Source organism: Helianthus annuus, chromosome 4 (genome assembly GCF_002127325.2).
Source record: "Helianthus annuus cultivar XRQ/B chromosome 4, HanXRQr2.0-SUNRISE, whole genome shotgun sequence".
NCBI lineage: Eukaryota > Viridiplantae > Streptophyta > Magnoliopsida > Asterales > Asteraceae > Helianthus > Helianthus annuus.
The window spans coordinates 117696318-117708558 of NC_035436.2; the positions used below are offsets into that span (position 1 = coordinate 117696318).

General features: G+C 32.8%; 1 protein-coding gene across 2 annotated transcripts; it reads left to right on the top strand.

Moving 5' to 3' along the window:
• Positions 1 to 501: 501 nt before the first annotated feature.
• LOC110908878 (phosphoglucomutase, chloroplastic) lies at positions 502 to 9865 on the top strand. 2 transcript variants are annotated; one of them, XM_022153873.2, is made up of 22 exons: positions 503 to 806; positions 887 to 952; positions 1064 to 1108; positions 1200 to 1292; positions 1367 to 1419; positions 1498 to 1549; positions 1631 to 1699; positions 1894 to 1962; positions 5633 to 5755; positions 5834 to 5886; positions 5971 to 6049; positions 6136 to 6200; positions 6309 to 6376; positions 6463 to 6581; positions 6653 to 6727; positions 8121 to 8236; positions 8303 to 8444; positions 8543 to 8624; positions 8702 to 8748; positions 9234 to 9311; positions 9407 to 9512; positions 9596 to 9865. In XM_022153873.2, the coding sequence occupies exons 1-22, from the start codon at positions 585 to 587 to the stop codon at positions 9661 to 9663; spliced, it is 1890 nt and encodes a 629-aa protein (XP_022009565.1). In that variant the 5' UTR covers positions 503 to 584; the 3' UTR covers positions 9664 to 9865. The 2 variants fall into 2 exon arrangements, with proteins under 2 accessions (XP_022009566.1, XP_022009565.1); XM_022153874.2 differs by lacking the exon at positions 5633 to 5755 and having other exon boundaries at positions 502 to 806.
• The last annotated feature ends 2376 nt before the right edge of the window (positions 9866 to 12241 follow it).

Genomic DNA, 12241 nt, shown 5'->3' on the forward strand with positions numbered 1-12241 from the left:
TTTTTGTTTTTTCCTTGTGATTTTTTTATTACTTTTAAAAATACCCCTCAAACTTCTTTTTAATTAAATGAAATATTCTATTTTTTATTTTTATTTAGCTTTAATTTATTTAAATTATGTTTTACTTTTATAAAAATATTTATATAAAAAAATAAAAAAACAAGTCCCCTAAGAGAGGAGTGCCGTCATCAAATTGAGGGTGTGAAAGGAGTTAAGAAGGGAGTTAACGTGGTGCGTGATGATTGACCGTGCGTAAAAGAGGGGACTCCCCTAAGAGAGGAGTGCCCCTCTCACCCTAAGCATGTGAAGAATTTGACACAAAAATATATACACCTAGAAAAGAAAACAACAATCGCACGCATGCTACTCACGTGAGGTGTCGAGGTCCAAGTCCCAAACCGTGATCCCGGGTCCACCAAAACGCAACCGCCTATGACGCAACGCCATGTCACCCTTTCAAACCACCCGATAAGCCTTTCGTTGAACATGTGGCACCCATCACATTTTCATATCCCAACAGTCTGTCACCGTCGATCTCTCTCTCTCCTTCACCATTTCAGTCCACTCCACAGGTTCACTCACCAATGGCGACCACCGGAGCAGCAACGTCACTCCTCTCTCCACCGTCACTCCACCGCCTCACCGCCACCGGTACAACTTCCGCTTCCTTTTCCTTTCTCCGTACATCTTCTCCGTCGTCGTTTCCGTTGCTATTTTCCTCACGAATACCTTCGAAAATCCCATCGGAATCTTCCGCAATCAAATCCTCTTCGTCTACAACGTTCACAGAGTCTCAAGATCTAAAGGTACGGTATTAATTTGGTTTAATTTTATAAATTATTATAAACATCATGTAGCAAAACGTGATGCATGCGGGTATTATTAGGTGAATACGATTCCTACGAAGCCGATCGAAGGCCAGAAAACCGGAACCAGTGGTCTCCGGAAGAAGGTTCGAGATATTATTATTATTATTTTATTTTTTTTAGTTTTTATTCGTTAATTTTGTTGATTTTGTGTGTTCGTTCGGTGTGGAGTGACGTTTTGTGTTGATTTTGATAAGGTGAAAGTGTTTATGCAAGAGAATTATCTAGCAAACTGGATTCAGGTTTGAATTGTGAATTGATTTGGTTAAATTGGTGGATCGATGCATGTGCTAAGGTTTTGTCAATTGTGATTGGTTATCTGTTTGTAATCAGGCATTGTTCAATTCGTTGCCACCTGAGGATTATAAGAATGCTTTGCTAGTGTTAGGAGGTGACGGTCGGTACTTTAACAAAGAAGCTGCACAGGTAGTGAACGATATGGTTTATGAGTTGATTAAGTATCGTTGATATGCTAATCGGTTTATTGATTTTAAATGCAGTTGATTATTAAAATTGCTGCTGGCAATGGAGTTGGTAAAATTTTGGTGGGCAAGTGAGTCTCTGGTGATAGTTTATTAGGGAATCATGTTTATCTTTGCTGGATCATGACTTTATGTTATTGTTATTGAAGGGAAGGTATACTATCAACACCCGCTGTATCTGCAATTATAAGGAAGAGAAAGGCAAGTTTCTATTTCTGGTTATGTTTTGTATAATGGCAACTGATATTAAACACTGTTCATAAGCTTCATTGCATTTTGCAGGCAAATGGTGGTTTTATAATGAGTGCAAGTCATAATCCTGGTGGTCCTGAATATGACTGGGGCATCAAGGTGAATATTAGTGCCTGTATTTTTTATCCTTATAGAATTGACATTACTTTAAAGTCCATGGTTAATTGGTTTCCTCTATATATAGTCATTCTTGCTTATTTGGTGTTAGAATTTGGTATATAACCTTAATACGATTTATAGTTCCAGCTTCATTAATAAACATTTTCTGGCACACATTGTTGTGACTTCTACAGTTCAATTACAGCAGTGGGCAACCTGCTCCCGAGTCCATCACTGATAAGATTTATGGAAACACACTTTCGGTATGTTATCACTTTCCTCTCTACATATTGTTTTTTGTCTATGATTTGTGTTTCTGAATATATACTTATAGTTGTGTAGTATAAGACTTGACTTAGTGGGCTAGATTGGTCAATTTTTTTTGTACTAGTAGGTAAAAAGAAAGTTTGTTAGGATTAATGAGAAAGGTTGTCTTAGGCATGCTTGATAATCCATACTCTGGAATATGATTTGTGATGATTTTAAATAAATCTGTGACAACCTTTGATATTGTTTTGAAGCATTTCCGTTGTAGGAGAATAACCAATCCAAAACTGCAACATATTTATCTTTTACTCCATTTGTCCAAAGGGTGTTTGATTCTGTATATACCTTAGTTCGTAGAAGCATTCAACTCTTTTAAAACAAGAATAGAAAAGGGGAATTTACTATACCAAAAACAACATCATGTTTTATGACGATATTGAGAAATTTCAAAAACAAGCTATTTTTTGTTAAACAAACATGAAGTGGAAGTTTTTCTAGTTTTCATTGGGGGACTAGGGGAGTATGATACATGTATGCAATTATATTACAGATTTTTCTTCAGTTAGTTCTAAAAATCTCAACCAAAATTTAAGAAAAGAAGTTGGCCATGATGAATCCTAGAAGGCCATCACAAATCTAATAACCAGCAAACGACACACAAGTCAACAAATGAAAGCTAGCAAACAAAAATAGATATACAAGAAGCAAGGAAAGGAAAACCGTAGCCTTTGAGATGTAAGAGCCAACCTTTAACATGTAAGGTTGAATCATATGCGGCTAAATTTTTCTCGGCTATCACTTACTGGAAGCAAATTTTGAGACATAGAAAAACTCCATCTCTTGATCCCAAATATGAGTGAAGAACTAAGCTATTATCACACTCTTCCCTTTATCTGCTTAAATTAGTTGAAGAGTTTTAATAGAATTTCTTGTATAGTACAGTACTCTCAAAATTTAGTAATTTTACTAAGAATGCGGAAGAGTTAATAATTGGTAGCATGAGGAAACAAACCCCATGTTTTTTAGATAACAGGAAAGAATAGGTAAGACTCTTTTACGTCATGAGAACTTTAGAAACAAAAAAAAAAAGGGAATTTAGGCTGATGCTAAAAGTCATGACAAGTAAAATTAAGCGAATTATGTTCCTTAGAAATTAAGCACGATGAATGAAAGGAATTAATACGATATAGGAAGAGGAATTAGCAAGTTTGCCACATTCCAAATCCTTCGCTTTCCATTCTTTCTTTTCTGAAATGATTTTCTTATTTTATGTGGTGTAATTAAGTTATGTGGGCTCCACTCACCCAATAAGTGTCAAATGGGTTGTGTTCGCAGGTTGGTTGGTAAAACTCGGCACAAACTTGAAAATTTGACACGCATGCGAACACGATACGAACCGAAAATTGTGGTAGACACTTGGACACATGAACCCGAACACTACATGAATTTTCGATGGTTGCCATGAACATGACCTTTTTAACCCAAGACATTTCTTCTATTTATTTTGCATATTAATACTTTAATATTACACTTTACATCAAAAAATATACCATAGTTATGTTGAAACTATAAAACCTAATCCTCATATCTCTTTTATCTTTTAAATTTTGGCATAAGATACCCAATTTTTTTAAGCTATGACATGAAGCATATATTTTTCAAAAATTTATAAAAATAAACAGGTTAAACGGGTCAAACCGCCAGGTTGACCTGAACACGACCCATTTAGCTAAACATGTTTGCGTGTTCTACCCGAACCTGTTAGACTGAACACAAACCTGCAAATTTTGTGTTAGGTTTATGTCGTGTCATTATTTTTACACCCCTCATAGCGCCCAAACAATGTTTTATGATTGATTTTAGAGATAGAAGAAACTATAGAGAGAAGAAGGTTTACACAAATCAATCCATATCTAATTCTTCATTGATCGTTGCTTAAGTATACAGACCAACAACAGATCATTAGTTCATACTTACAAAGACTCCCCTGTTCTACCCTACACCATTAACTTACAAAAACTTCCCTGTTCTATACAACAATTACAAATTGAACCCTAGTACCCTATACTATTAAGATCGTAACACAATGATTTTGGTTATTGCAAACCAATTTTTTTTTGTATCCTAATAGGTTCTCCCAACCAACATAACACTTGAGCTACATATGATTCTCAGTAACTTTGGAATTGGTTTGCATATAGGGTTGTGAGCATGCAGATCTATGCATATCCAATTTGTATGCAGCAGATCTTAATCTATTTTGGATACATTAATAATTATTCATACATTAGGATTTGATAGTGCATTGGATGATTGGAAGAGTTTTTTCCCAAACTAGTGTGGATACAAAAATTATTTACCTATTTGGGTACTTTGAAAAATATTTACCTATTTGGGTACTTTTCTATATCCCTTTAATTTTTTACCTAATTTATACATTTCTATTTATTTTTCTAACCAAAGTTAAATTAGATTACTCACAGAATTAGAATCACCAAAAATATGAGTAATTATTTTTTGTAAAAAAATAAAAAATTCTGCAAATATTTAAAAAAAAATCTGCAAAAATTCTACAAAAAAATCTGCGAAAAATCCACAAAAAATCTGCAAAAATATATTAAAAAATTCTACAATAATTCTGCAAAGTTAAAAAATATATCTGCAAAAAAATATTATTAAAAAAAACCATATAATCTACACTAGTTTGGGAAAAAAAACTCCATTTCTTTTTCCGTTTTATTTTCTTTTTATAACCTGAAATTGTCTAGGCCCCGTTTAAACTAAGCTCATGAAAAAAATAAAACAATAAATTCACAAATATCTTGAAAAAACTCATGATTGGAATATCTTTCTTATCTGAAAATTGTGAACAGTTGTATTGAAATCTGAAAAAACCCAAACATATCATCTAAAGCCAAATAATGCTTTACATATATTTTATCCCTTTTAAGGTGAACTGATCGGTATGATTTGAAAATACAAGAAGTTAATGATGTTCAAGTGACATCCAAATCCGGGAATTTATAACTCGGTAGTCCTAACAGAGCATGCCCAACCCAACTATTACACTTCTGGTTACCAATATGTACCAGAACTTAATTTAAACCAATTTAATTTTCAACCGATTCTTGACACTACACATCACTCTGACCTTATAAGTCAAAAAAGATGTATTTGTAAATACTGAATATACATCACTCTGACCTTATAAGTCAAAAAAGATGAACGTAAATAAGTTTTGCTTATCGGATAGAGACCATCGATAGCTGTATTTGTAAATACTGAATATATGGTTTTTATATTTATATGTTTTCAGTTCTAACATATGCTATCTTCTAGATTCTAGAATAAACAATATCCTCTTCAAAGTAATAAGGATAATATTTTGTATAAATAAACACTCTGTGAGTTCTATTGTAATTATTAATTAATTTTCTGATAATGTTATATATATACATATGTAAATATGTTATTGTGGATGTAGTTACATTTTTGGTCAATATACCATGTGGACTTTTGTTTGTACTATAAGAAATTGATCAACCATACTTTGTCTATTACAATAAGACATATAAATACAAGAAGAGAAAGCTAATTCTAAGGAATACATTTAATTACAAATAGTGGGAGACAATCACTCAAACGATTTTGACTGATTTTTCTCAGATATCTGAAATAAAGCTAGCTGATATTCCAGATGTGGATCTTTCTAGTGTTGGAGTTTCAAAATATGGCAACTTTAGCGTGGAAATAGTTGACCCAGTCTCTGATTATTTGGATATAATGGAGGTTAATATAAAATGCATCCTTAATAAATACATTATTATCCATTTAATTTGACATCGTTTATTTGTTCCTTTTCTGCAGGAGGTCTTTGATTTTTCACTAATCAAAAGTCTAGTTTCTCGGCCAGACTTCAGGTATAAAAATTGTTATCCTCTAGCATGTTAAAACTTTTTAATCTATCTATATATTTATAATCTGATGTTTATTTATTTTGTCAGGCTCACATTTGATGCAATGCATGCGGTTACAGGTGCTTATGCAAATCCAATTTTTGTAGACAAGCTTGGAGCTAGTCAGGTATGTTAAAGTGTAAAATCTTATAATTATGTAATAGCTTATGTTAGAAAAGTCACTAGCGAACGTTTGTTAATTTGTAAATTCAGGATTCGATATGTAATGGAGTGCCTCTAGAAGATTTTGGGCACGGTCATCCTGACCCTAATCTAACGTAAGAGATACATAGATATTTAATCTGATTTCGTGTTAACTTTTAAACATTAAAACTTTATTATATTATAGAAAGCAGTTAAACTTTTGATTTTTGTTTTTTTTTAAGATATGCGAAGGATTTGGTCAACATTATGTATAGTGACAACGGGCCTGATTTTGGAGCCGCAAGTGACGGTTAGTTTGCACTGATAAACCTTATAGCAATAACAATCTTTGCACAAACTTTGTCCTGAAATTTTCATTGCAAATGCTTTTTCCAGGAGATGGCGATAGAAATATGATTCTTGGTAGACAGTTTTTTGTGACTCCTTCAGATTCTGTTGCTATTATTGCAGCCAATGCACAAGAATCTATTCCGTACTTTAAAAGCGGGCCAAAGGTAAAAAGATTTTACATTCACTTTGATCTTCATGTAGTTTTTTTAAAACTTTTAGACTCTAATATATGTAGGGTTTAGCTCGTTCTATGCCAACAAGCGGTGCTCTTGATCGTGTAGCCGAGAAATTGAGTCTCCCATTCTTTGAGGTTTTTTATATATTCTTTTTTGAACTTTATTTGTGACTCAGTTAATCATATATATATATATATAGAGGGCATAGTTATCAAAGGCGTGAAGCGCACTCTAGGCGCATAGGCACCGATTAGGGCCTAGGCGATAGGCGCAAAAAAAGCGTGGGCCCGAGAAAAAAAAAGCGCACTTAAATATAAAAATCTAAAATACATTCTGTAACGGAAAATAGCACCTTCTTCAAATACCAAAATATTCCAATAACATAATCTTCATCATAAAGTACCAAATCGGATGTGTGACAACATAATTCAGATTTCAATCAATCAAAAAAACCAAACTTTATAAGTTGGTAAAATAGAGAATTAAAGGTCAACATAGTTATCTCTATAAAGAAATTAATTGAGAAATACTACATTCAATAAGAAAAACTTTATATGCAGAATCAGATAAAAAACAAAAACACTACATTGTGTATGCAAAATCAGAACTAAAATCAGAAAAAATCAGCTGGTAAAGAATAGGAACAATATCAACTCAGAAATACACTGCAGAATATGAGGAGTTTACAAATTATAAAAATAATATCGCTATTTATCAGGAAGTCAGGAACATGTAGAATTAAATCATAAATATTATTAGAGATATAATCGGCTGGAAATCTCCCTATAAAATACTCCAGAAAATCAATCAGGAATTTACCAATTAAAAATATGTGAATCAGGAATTCAGTATTAATTGTGCGCTAAAATTACCTAGGAATCAGGAGCGCAATGAATGCACGTCGCTCAAAAAATTCGCATAGGCGCCAAAAGCGTGCGCTTTTGACAACTATGATAGAGGGGAGGGTTATCTTGAGAACGCTAAATATTGCGAGAACCGTGAGAACGAATGAGAAAACCAATCAAAATCATTTTTTTAATAAAAACCTCATTAGAATTAAAATACAACATTAAAAAGAGAATTTACTCTTTAAATAATTCATCTCTCCTTTCAAAATTACTCTTAATAATTTTCTTACACATGTGTAAATTTTCTTTATTTACGAATACATGTAAATTTAAACGTGTAAATTTCATTTCTAATATTGTATTCGAATAATAATGATAAGTATATATATATAATGATAAGTATATATATATATATAAATGCCACGACATGTATTCGTCACACTGCTGTAAATGTTTTGACAAAAACATATGATGTCACCGTTTTGCGCGTTACACTTGTGTAAATTTGTTTTACACTGATGTAAATTTATGTATAAGATTTTTTTTTAAGTTGCATAATTATAAAAGTTTTGGTGAATATTTTTTAAATAAAAACCTTTTTTCCAGGAGTTTTCAAGTTCTCGCAACCATTCCCTATATAATATATATGTATTATAAAAATCTGTTCTATTGTTGTCAGGTTCCTACCGGTTGGAAATTCTTTGGGAACTTGATGGATGCTGGAACTCTGTCAATTTGTGGGGAAGAAAGTTTTGGAACAGGTTCTGATCACATTCGTGAGAAGGATGGTATATGGTACGTGTTTTATTTAATTCGTTTATCATTTAGAAGTAACGAAATATAATATATTGTGTATGACAGGGCTGTGTTAGCATGGCTGTCTATAATTGCATACAGAAACAAAAACAAGAAACCTGGAGAGAAATTAGTCTCTGTTGCTGACATTGTAAAAGAGCATTGGACTACTTATGGCCGGAACTACTTCTCCAGATACGATTATGAGGTAATCCTTTTTAAAATAAAATATTTACTCCTTACTATTCATTTTGCTATGCTAAGCATATGTTTCATGCTACATTTTGACATCACTGGTGGGCCTAGGAATGCGAGTCAGAAGGAGCTAATGAAATGATCAATTATCTTAGAGACTTGATCTCTAAAAGCAAACAAGGAGACAAATACGGTGAGTTTTTCATTTTTATCTCATAGCTTTGAAAATTTAAAATAAGCGTTGGTCCTAAAACCGGTACACCGTTGCAGGCAATTATACTCTTCAACTTGCTGATGACTTCAAGTATACAGATCCAGTAAGTTGATGTGCTTTAAATTAAAAAAATATTGAGTAAAATGCCATTTTCGTCCCCTTGAGGTTTGTTTTTCGGCATATGGATCCAAAAGGTTTGAAATCTTGCCATTTTCATCTGGCTCGTTAACTCCATTCATTTTTCTCTGTTAAGTTAGGGGTATTTCCGTCTTTTTTTGTCAACTTAAAGGGCAATTTGGTCTTTTTCACTCTATGTACAAGCATTTTGCATAATGTACAAGTATTCAAAAGAACAAATTGCCCTTTAAGTTAACAAAAAAGACGGAAATACCCCCGACTTAACAGAGAAAAATGGATGGAGTTAACGAGCCTGATGAAAATGGCAAGATTTCAAACCTTTTGGATGCAGTCTGCAGATGCAGAAAAACAAACCTTTGGGCGAAAGTCACAAAATTGGCCAAACCTCAGGGAAGAAAATGGCTTTTTTACTTAAAGAAATTAGTTGAAAGTTTTCTTGAAATTTAATAGGTAGATGGGAGTGTATCTACAAAACAAGGTGTTCGATTTGTCTTCACAGATGGTTCAAGGATCATATTTCGTTTATCAGTACGCACCCACCTACCAGCTTACTTTTTTTCTTTTTACACACTTTCATTTCTTTTTTACTTACCAAAAAAATGTAAATATGTTATATAAATTAGGGGACTGGATCAGCAGGCGCAACTGTTAGAATTTACATAGAACAATTTGAACCTGATGTCTCAAAACATGACTTGGATGCTCAGGTGGCACTGAAACCCTTGATAGGTATGTTTTGTCTGCGCACAATCTGGTTACTTTGGTTATGTTGTGTTGTCTGTTTTTATTGGTTCATTAATTTATGTTGTCAGATCTGGCACTAACTGTCTCAAAGCTGAAGGATTTCACTGGAAGAGAAAAGGCTACAGTAATCACATAGAATTCTAATTTTCCAAGACTAAAGTCTCTTCAGAAGTGTCATTGTAGTAGGTGGTGTTCCACTTCCTCATACATCATTATTATATATATATTTACATATAAATGACTTTTTTTGTTGAGCATTTTATTCGATAAAATCTACTACTACGAGGAGGATGATGAATATTGTAATTTTTTATTTAATAAAAGTAAATTAGTATCAATGAGTCCGTAATGGGCCCTCATAGTTAAAAAACAATTAAACTTGTAAATTGTGCAAGTATCAACGACTAAACATATCATAAGAAGTATTGTGTTTCTAGGTACATGGCCCTTGTAGCATTTGTATATCTTCTTTAGACATAATCTACAAGCATAATATCTAAGAGAAGATAATGAAGATGGAAAGACCGACAAAAATTGCAAAATGGCATAACTGAACATTGACGAAGTTACATGTTACTATAAGCATCGCTCTTTTCCTCCGTTAAAACAATTATACATCGCATCTTTGGAATTAATAGGCGATGTTTATGCCTACGAGGTGGATGGACCAGATCATGACATGTGTCCTTATTGGGTGAAAATTATGCTTGATGGTGACTCATGTGGGTGAAAATTACGCTTTATGGTAACATAGTTTTTGCCCAATGAGTCACCATGAGGCGTAACGTGTCATTATCTAGTTCGTTCACCTCATAGGTGTAAGTTTTCCCGGTTGTGCCAAAATATCTCTTGTGTTATTATTTTATTGGTTGAAAAAGTCGATATTTATGGTTGCAAATAATCTAGTCATTGACTCATTGTTCATTTTGATGGTCAACTAGTCCATTTTTGTGATTTTCCCTAATTTTAAAGGGCTTAAGGGTAAACATTTTCTGAATCTCTCTTTGAAGTCTGTCTCACCAGTTTTCTCTAGAGTTCATAATAATCATTCATTCATGATGGTGCATGTTGACACACACCAAGTGATAATGTTAATTGACATGATGTTTAGACGAGGTTGTGTAACTGTCTAGTATTATCAATATGAAACAAGATAAAACAAAGGATTAGGCAAAACATCATGAACATATTTACTTCAATGACTGCTTGTGATACGATGACTTACAAGTATGAGTGTAAACGAGCCGAACTCAAGCTTGCTTAAAGTCAAGCTCAGCTCGTTTATTATTTATCAAGTATTTATTTATTTATTTATATATATGGTTATTTTATATACATATACATTTATAATTATAATTAGGTAAATTGGATTTAAATAATCCCAACTCATTGTTATTGGCCAATAATAATCCCAACTCATTTAATCACCAATAATAATCCGAACTATTCACTTTTATTTGTAAAATACTCCCAGTTAAAAAAACACTAACTAGGTTAAAAAATTGCTGATGTGGCTTGCCACGTCACCTGCCACATCAGCTGCCACATCATCAAAAATGTCACGTAGACTACCACATCAGCTGCCACGTCATCAAAATATGCCACGTAGACTGCCACATCAGCTGCCACGTCATCAAAATATGCCACGTGGCAAGCCACATCAGCAATTTTTTTAACCTAGTTAGTGTTTTTTTAACTGGGAGTATTTTACAAACAAAAGTGAATAGTTCCGATTATTATTGGTGATTAAATAAGTTGGGATTATTATTGACCAATAACAGTGAGTTGGGATTATTTAAATCCAATTTGCCTTATAATTATAATGTTTATATATCACAAAATATGTATCATTTTATTTATTTATATTTTAATACTAGTATTAAGCCCCTGCGTTGCAGCGGTAGTCATAAAACTATATCATTGTCAGCGACCACCAACACCGGAAAAGCTCGTAAAAGCAAAATAAATAAAAACGAGATAAAAATAACGCCGAGCGAAAAACAGACGTAAAATCTTTGAATCATGCACGCTCGTTGCTGAGAAATTAAAGCGAAACGTAAAACATAGAAAAAAATAACTAAGTCCACCCAGGACCCGCATGTTGGATGAACTTGTCAAACGTAGAAAAATAGATGTGACGCGACGGGTCAATCATACAGGAAAAAGATATACGAAAAAATTTTGAACCCCACACGTATGTTGCGATGCATTAACTCACAAAATTTAGAACGAAACGAAAACTTGGGAAAGATGAAAAGTATGGTGGACCAAAATTGAAAATAAAAAAGAGTTGGGATTAAATTGCAAAAGATGAAAAACTTTGGGTTAAAAGTAAAAAACAAAGGGTCTAAATTGCAAAATTGAAGTTATTTATTAATGTTAGATAAAGATAAGGATAAAAATAAGTGATATCTATATATTAGTTATTAATTAATATTAATATTAAAAGAAATTTATAAAACAAATATAAATGAAATTTATGAGGTTGAAGGAGAGAATGTCATGTGACATTATTTGGAGTCTTTTATTATAAGTTAGATTAGATGTAAACTATATATAAATAGAAGTTATTATATCTATATAAAGTGTAGACTCGCGAGCCTAGTCATGCTTGGTATGTGAATTTCATGCTGTAATTCAGGGTCGAGCGTTCCATAGTAGTTTGGCTCGTTTATACAGCTCTAGATGAGATGAGGTGAATTTGTGTTGTAGAA